The 8,067-nt window shown below is 53.7% G+C and overlaps 1 protein-coding gene across 1 annotated transcript in view; it reads left to right on the top strand.

Annotated features, from left to right (window-relative positions):
• Positions 1–8,067, top strand: part of LOC107120248 (talin-1-like) — a 50,244-nt gene that overhangs the window by 37,426 nt on the left and 4,751 nt on the right. Inside the window, 3 exon segments of the mRNA XM_015422896.1 lie at positions 428–535; positions 5,681–5,786; positions 5,998–6,212. Of these exon segments, the coding sequence (XP_015278382.1) occupies positions 428–535; positions 5,681–5,786; positions 5,998–6,212 (429 nt within the window).

The raw sequence follows: 8,067 nt of genomic DNA, 5'->3' as shown, positions 1-8,067 counted from the left end.
GGGGGGGGGGACCTGAGCCCTGCAGCCGGAAGGCCCCGAAAGAGTCTCACCCCTCAGGCTAGTAGGTGAGTCAGAGCTTCCGGCTGGGGATTCCCAGAGGAGTCAGTCCTTGGAGGCCAGGCCCGGCCCGGCCTCGGTGCCTGTGGGCCAGCGGGTCGGTTTATTCGCCACCCCGTTTTGATACTACAGATATTTGGCACCGTTGTCCCGGTGCTGGCTGTCCCGGTTTCTGCGTTGGGGGCAAGCAGTTTCTCTGCACTGAAGGCAGAGTCTGTCAGGAGTGGAGGGACTGGCCCCGCAGGGAGGAGGGCTCCTTTTTGGCACCAGCTCTGCCGGAGGGGCCCGAAGCCGTGCCGCCCTGAGCCCCGGGGGCCTGCCCGGACTCCTTCTGGAGAGCCGCCTCTCATGTGGGGTGGGTTCTTCGCAGGAAGCCGCCTACCACCCTGAGGTGAACCCCGACGTCCGGCACCGAGCACTGCACTTTGGCAAGGAGTGTGCCACCGGCTACCTGGGGCTGCTGGAGCACGTGCTGGTGGTGAGTGCCCTGGGTGTGGGGCCCCCGGGTCTCAGGGTCCGAGCACGAGCCCTTCGCTGGCCCCTTCTCACCTCTCCCTTTTCTCCCCTCCTCTGGGCAGCCGGTGAGTATGGTGTGCTTGCATGGGGGAGTGTGTTCGTGTGTGTGCCACGTGACACTGCTGGGCGCCAGGCCTCAGGGGGTGAGCTGAAGTCTTGCTGGGTGGGATGGTCCCAGCAGCTGCATGGGTGTGCGGTGCACCTTAACCCTGGTGCCGTGCCGTGCCAGCAAGTGAGAAGCTGTTGCCAACACCAGCCAGAGCAGGGGCCCAGCTGCCACCCGGGGGGGGGGGGCGGCAACCTTCTCACCTGCAGGGAGGCTGGATTTAACTCTCTGCTTGGCATTGGCTTTCCCGGGCAAGCAGCTCCCCTGGCCCCAGCAGGAGGCCAAAAGTGTGCCTGTGTGTGCTCGCGTGTGTGGCAGGAGGGAGCCAATGGAACTGCTGCTTGGTGGTAGAGCGCATGGTTGGCATGGAAGAGCCTCTCTGGGTTCATTTGCCAGCAGCTAACAGACCCCACAGAGTGCCAGGGGTGGGAGAGCCCTGCCTCCGGCGGCAGAAGGCTGCTCCTCTGAGGATGCGGGGCCTCTGGGCACAGGCGTAATGAGGCGATGGCCTCATGTCCGGCACCCATTAACTTTTGTGAGAATTGTTCTTTTGTGCTACTGTGTGAGAGGCAGGAGATGCTGGACTAGATGGACCGTCGGTCTGGCCCGGTAGGGCAATACTGCTGCTCTTTGGAGCTTAATCGTCCGGGGGTACTTGGACAGCTAAAAAGCCGCTGATAGAGAATGTATCTCTGTAGAGCAGTAAATTGAGGGTTCTGAGCATTTCAACCTTTTCCAGCAAGCCAAACGGAACCTTTCAGTGAATTAACTACTTTTTATTGAAAAGGGAACAGACTCTTTTTATTAGGTAAGAGATTAATAGAAACACACTAATGCTAATTAACCCTATAAGTACTGAAAAACCGCATGCAAAGAAAATCAAATCCTCTTAACATTTCTCAAGCATAACTGAATACATGAGTTTCGGAGCGAATCAGGTTTCAGTAAACTGTCTTAGAATGCTCTAGCAAGTTTGGAAGCCCAAAACACACTCTTAAAATCTCACCTGGAGCCTTTTGACAGTCACCTCCACAGAACCCTGACTTGCCCCGTGTGTGTGTGTGTGTGTGTGACACTTTTTATAGGAATAATGAAAGTTAAAAACAATGATAAGTCTCTCTAACTTTAACATGTGCTTATCCTCTAGGTAATATGATTGGTCCCTTATAATGATGGTGAGATGATTTTGTGGGTGCATTTTGATACCGCTAGTTGGTTCATTACTCTAGGAAGATTAAAAGGCTAAATTTAACCATTCCTGGCCATTAAAATAACAATCGCTCAGTGGGAGATCCGGGTCGTGCTCCGGGAGGGGGGTGGGAGAGTAATGCCTGGCAGGACTGTGAGGGCAAGAGGTACGGATCTCAGTGGCAGGAGGCAGAGGGGCGGGCCCCCCATCGTGGGTGGTCTGGGCAGTAGCGTCTCGGACCAACCACTTGCCTACCCAGGGGATGGAGGGCTTCAGCGTCCCTCCTGCACCAGCTAAGGTTGACAGGTCGGGCTTAATTGGGGGGCTCCTCCTCTCTGGTGAGCTGGAGAAGGGATCCTGGTTGACCCCAAAGTACCCTGGTCACACTAACTCCTTTCTCTTTGTCCTTCCGCTGACCAAATTTGACTCTAACATAAGAACATAAGAGACGCCAATGTTGGATCAGACCAAAGGCCCATCCAGTCCAACACTCTGTGTCACACAGTGGCCAGAAATACCAGGGGCCACCAGGAGGTCCAGCAGTGGGGCCAGGACATTAGAAGCCCTCCCACTGTTGATCCCCCCCCCAAGCACCAAGAAGACAGAGCATCACTTGCCCCAAAGCTCCTATCTATACCTTGTGGCTAATAGCCACTGATGGACCTCTGCTCCATATGCTTACCTAATTCCCTTTTGAAGCCGTCCATGCTTGTAGCCGCCACCACTTCCTGTGGCAGTGAATTCCATGTGTTAATCACTCTTTGGGTGAAGAAGTACTTCCTTTTATCTGTTCTAACCCGACCGCTCAGCAGTTTCATGGAGTGCCCACAAGTTCTTGTATTGTGAGAAAGGGAGAAAAGTACCTCTTTCTCTACCTGCTCTTTCCCATGCATAATCTTATAAACCTCGATCATGTCACCCCTCAGTCGTCGTTTCTCCAAGCTAAAGAGCCCTAAGTGCTTTAACCTTTCCTCATAGGGAAAGTGTTCCAACCCTTTGATCATTCGAGTTGCCCTTTTCTGCACTTTTTCCAAAGCTATAATATCCTTTTTAAGGTGTGGTGACCAGAACTGCACACAGTATTCCAAATGAGGTCTCACCATTGATTTATATAGGGGCATTATGATATTAGCTGATCTGTTTTCAATACCCTTCCTAATAATCCCCAGCATAGCATTGGCCTTCTTTATTGCAGTCACACACTGTCTTGACATTTTCAGTGAGTTATCTACTACAACTCCAAGATCTCTCTCTTGATCAGTCTCTGCCAGTTCAGACCCCATCAATGTGTATTTATATTTGGGATTTTTGGCTCCAATGTGCATCACCTTGCACTTGGCCACATTGAACCCCATTTGCCATGTTGACGCCCACTTGCCTATCCTTGACAGATCCCTTTGGAGTGCCTCACAATCCTCACTGGTTTTCACCACCCTGAACAACTTTGTATCACCCTACTTAAAATAGTTCAGCGTGAGTTTCTCCTGGTCTGCGCTTGCACAGGCCACAAACAAGAGAATCACCACTAGTCAGGAACGGGAAGATTCCGCAAGGCTCTGTGTAGAGCTCTGCCTGCAAAGCAAGTGGGATGCAGAAACCCGCCCAGGGATGGTGCCCTTCAGCCCACCAGGGAGGCAAGAGAACACTCGGCATTTTCGTGATCCTGGTGGTGTACGCGCTAGTGATCACACACCTAGACAAGGTGTGCTGGTAATCACAGAGGTGGTGACTGAAACTCAGAGCGGGGAAATAAAGCAGAATCAAAGATTGTCAGAAAATGTGGGCTTGGTGCGTGACATGCAGCAGGAGAGCCACTCATAGAATTCTGTTCATTGCAAACACTCATTTCAGGCAACCGAACAGATGATTTATACGCAGACATCGCCAGATGGCCAATACAGAAATCAAATGGGTTACATAATTGGAAGCAGAAGATGGGGAAGTGGGATTCTCTCTGCTAAAACAAGACCAGGAACCGACTGTGGTACAGACTATGAATTGTTAATATTGAAAATTAGAATAAAGCTGAAGAAAAATACCAAAACATTCATAGTGCCACAATGCAATCTAAACCACATTCCTGAAGAGTTGGCCATGTAAAGAACAGATCTGCATTACTAAGTTCAAGTGAACGTGAAGAACGTGAGATATTATCAAGGAACAATGCACAAAGACTATTCCTGTAGCCCAAAAGATAAATTGAGATGGGTAGCCGTGTTAGTCTGTCTGTAGCAGTGGGAAAGAGCAAGAGTCCAGTAGCTCCTTAAAGACTAACAAACTATGTGGCAGGGTACGAGCTTTTGTGAGTCACTGCTCACTTCTTCAAATACAGCTAGAATGGGAGTCCGTCTGTCCTATTTACTGGAAAGTTGAGTGATATCAAATGCCGAATGACACTAGCAGGCAAATGACAATAGCAGGCATGATTGGATTTAGGTGAGATGTGCAGAGGGGTAATAGGCATGGAGAAATCAGCATTGGTAATGAGACAGGAAACCTAGGTCTCCATTCAGTCCAGGTGGATGCATTGTCTTGAGCTTCCTTATCAGTTGCAGTTCAGCAGTCTCTCTAATCTCCCTTTGCAATTCATTTGTAAGAGAACTGCTACTTTTAAGTCAGCAACTGAATGCCCATCCAATCAAAGGAAGACTTCAAGAAAATCAGGAGGCGATTGAGACTGAGAAGGCCTGCCATGAAGGAGCTAGAAAAGGTCCTTGAGTGTCACTGAAGGCCAAGATCAAAATAATTCATCCTATACTATTCCCCATGACTAAGTATGAGTGTGAAAGCTGAGAGGAAGAAAGTTGGTTCCTTTAAAGTGTGGTGCTGGAAGGTGGTTTTGTGGATTCAGTGGACTGCCCAAAAGACAAATCAGTGGTCTCTAGATCAAGCCTGAGCTCTCCGTAGAAGCTGAAAGGACCCAGCGGAGGCCATCATACTTTGGTCACGTCATGAGAGGACAAGAAGAGTCCCTGGAAAAGACAAGAACGCCAGGAGAGGCGGAAGGCCCCGCAGGAGACGGAGGGACTCAAGTCGAGGAAGCCACAAAGGCTGTTAACGAGAGGACGCTTGAGAGGACATTAAGTCATAGGGTCACCATAAGTCTGAAGCGACGACCACAGTTCACACGCGCAGTGAACGGGAGCAGGGTTCCCTCTAAGCTGAGTTAATGTGAGCTAGCTCATCGTTCTTTAGCCTCACACCTTTTTCGTCTCAGCTCAGGAGGGAGGGCTCCAGACTAGCAAACTGATCCATGCAGCAGCCAAATGGCTCGCTCACAGCTTTAATGCCAGTGGCTCACAAAGTAGAATTTTTGCTCACAAGACTTAGAGGGAGCATTGAACGGGAGTGGCAAGGGTAGAGCTCGAAATAGGGGGAAAGGAGAGACCGTTTGGGAATGATGGTTGGAAGGACAGCGAGAGAGAAGAAAAGGGAGAGAGAAGGATCCGTAAGAAATATAGACAGACTGAGAGAAAGCCGAGTGTAGAGTTCTTTAGTTGTAACCCTCTCTAGTTATGTTCCTTGCAAAGCTTCATATGAAAACAGAGAATTACCAGAACTGCCCTTCTCCAAGGTCTCCAGCCTCTGGCGTGCTGTGGAGCCATGGTTGCCTGGCAGCCCTTCTCAGGGGGTCCCGGGTGTCTTGAAGGTGGTGCGAGTGGCTGTGTGTCCCCACACTCCTCCCCCCTCCCCCCCCCCGCTCCCCATGTTCAGAGGGGCTCTGTGCGCTCCGTGTGGACGCTTGTGGGCCACTCCAGGGCCACAGGCCAGAGCCGCCTGGCTGAACCCGCCTGCCATCTCTTCTGCCCCAGGTCCTCCAGAAGCCAAGCCATGACCTGAAGCAGCAGCTGGCTGGGTACTCCAAGCGGGTGGCCGGCTCTGTGACGGAGCTTATTCAGGCCGCGGAAGCCATGAAAGGTAGAGAGGTCGGGGCCGTCAGGGCGGGTGTGCGGGCGGGTGGGGAGAGGGCCACGCGTCAGGCGGGAAAGAGGCATCCAGCGCCGGACCAGGGCAGCGGCCTCGCAGAACTGCCTCTCTGAGAGGAAAGGTGTTGGGGAGGTTCCTTGGGGGAGGAGTTGCTGTCACGACGCAGCGCTCAGCATCCTCATCGCTGCCTCTTCTCCTTTAGGGACCGAGTGGGTTGACCCGGAGGATCCCACGGTCATCGCGGAGAACGAACTGCTGGGGGCCGCGGCTGCCATTGAGGCCGCCGCCAAGAAGCTGGAGCAGTTGAAGCCGCGGGCCAAACCCAAGGTGGGCCTTCCTGGATGGATGGGTCGTCCCCGCCTGCCCGCCCAGTCCTCATCTGCTTTTCTCCCTCGCTCTCCACGGCTGAGCCTGGGGGTCGGGGGTTGCCCCCCGGGCCACCCCCCCCCCCCCCCCAGTCCTCTTTCACAGTCATGGTTGTGCAGCAGTGGAATCGACTGCCTAGGGAGCTGGTGAGCCCCCACCCCCACCCCCCCACACTGGCAGTCTTCCAGCCGCGGCTGGGCCACCGACGAGGAATGGCTGGAATGGCTTGTGAAGAGAAGGTATTGTTTGCACTTATCATGTGCGAAGTCCCGTTTCCCAAGTCCCCCTGCTCAGGAAGGCCTCTGTGACTGCAGTGCCCCCCCCCCCCCCCGCCCCCCCCCAAGCAGTTGCCCAAGGTGGGCCTGCCATTCCTGTCCAGTCAGGCTCCCCTGCCTGCCCGCCTGCCTGCCTCTGGACTCCCACTGAGGTAACAGGAGCAGTTCTGTGGCGTGAGGCTGAGCCAGAGGGCAGCCCACACAAGCCAGAGTCCTTCCATCGTCTGCCCGATCGGAGGAGGAGGAGGAGGCCCAGACTCCACCCACCGACACTCCCTCCTCCCCAGCTGATGCTTCAACTGGCTCTTGGGCGTCGGTTGGTCACTGGTCTGCCTTCTCACTGCTGAACTCCGTCGGTTAGAATGAAAGAAGCCTTGCGTGTCGCGGTGCCCCCCGGGGGCCTGGCCCGCTTTCCACGTGGGAGGAGGAGGAGGAGAGGCTGCATGTCCTGCAGTTCACTCTCTGCTGGGAGGGAGGGAGGGAGGGAGGGAGCTGCCTGCTGCCCCAGCGGCCCTCAGGCGGGGGGGGGGACGTGTGTGTGTTCGGAAGGGTTCTTGGCTCCCCAGTGGCTTACGGCAGCCGGCAGGAAGACAGGCAGACAGTTTAACGGGTAGGAATTACCTGTTTCTTTGGAACTGTGTGAACAGACTCCATAGAAACCTCATAGACTAAAAACAAAGATGCGTGGGGAAACGGTAGCAGGTGGTAATATATAATGACAAGTGGAGACCCGCAAGAAACTTGCGGGATGATTATCCTATTCCTCACGCCTTTGCTTCCTCCTGTCTCCCCCTACCTCTCTCATACTCTTTCTCCCTTCTGCCCCCCCCTTTCTCTCTCTTTCTTCTCCATGTATGGTTTGGAGGGTGGAGTCTATGGCATTATACTGGTCTGTAGTTTCTCCCCTCCCCAAATCCCACCCTCCCTAGGCTCCACCCCTCAAATGTCCAGGAATTTGCCAACCTGGAGTTGGCAACACAATTTCCTTCCCACCCAACAGCCAACCTACCTTTATCTGCCTCTCTGTCTTCAACTTTCCATCTCCACACCCCTCCCCCACAGCCTCTACCTAGGAAAATTACCGTCTTTCTCCACTGGGGACCAAAGCAGCTTACATTATTCTCTCCTCCTTTTTATCTGCACAACAACCCTGTGAGGTTGGCTAGGCTGAAATTATGTGACTGGTCCAAAATCACACAGTCAGCTTCCACCACAAGAACCTGTGTCTCGCAGACCCTACTCTGAAGCTCTAACGGTTACATCACACTGGCTTTCATAGGGTGGCTGCTGATGAACCGTAGCAAGCAGCTGGGCCTACTTGAGTCATGCAAATCAGGTGGTATCAAGCCACCCAGAGGGTGCTGCCTAGGGATGCCAGCCTCCAGGTGGGACCTGGGGATCCCCTGTAATTCCTGCTCATCTCCAGACTACAGAGATAACTTCCCATGGAGAAAATGGATGCTTTGGAGGGTGGACTCTGTGACATTGTACCCCACTGAGGTCCCTGTCCTCCCCAGGCTCCACCCACAAATCTCCAGGAGTTTTCCAGCCTGGACCTGGCAACCTTACCCCCCCTCCCCCGTTGGTGGCCAGGGGGGGACCTGGCGACCCTAAACTGCTGCCAGGCCTAG

This window comes from Gekko japonicus, unplaced genomic scaffold (genome assembly GCF_001447785.1).
Source record: "Gekko japonicus isolate JY-2015 unplaced genomic scaffold, Gekko_japonicus_V1.1 scaffold49, whole genome shotgun sequence".
Lineage (NCBI taxonomy): Eukaryota > Metazoa > Chordata > Lepidosauria > Squamata > Gekkonidae > Gekko > Gekko japonicus.
This window is presented reverse-complemented; position numbering and strand designations above follow the sequence as displayed.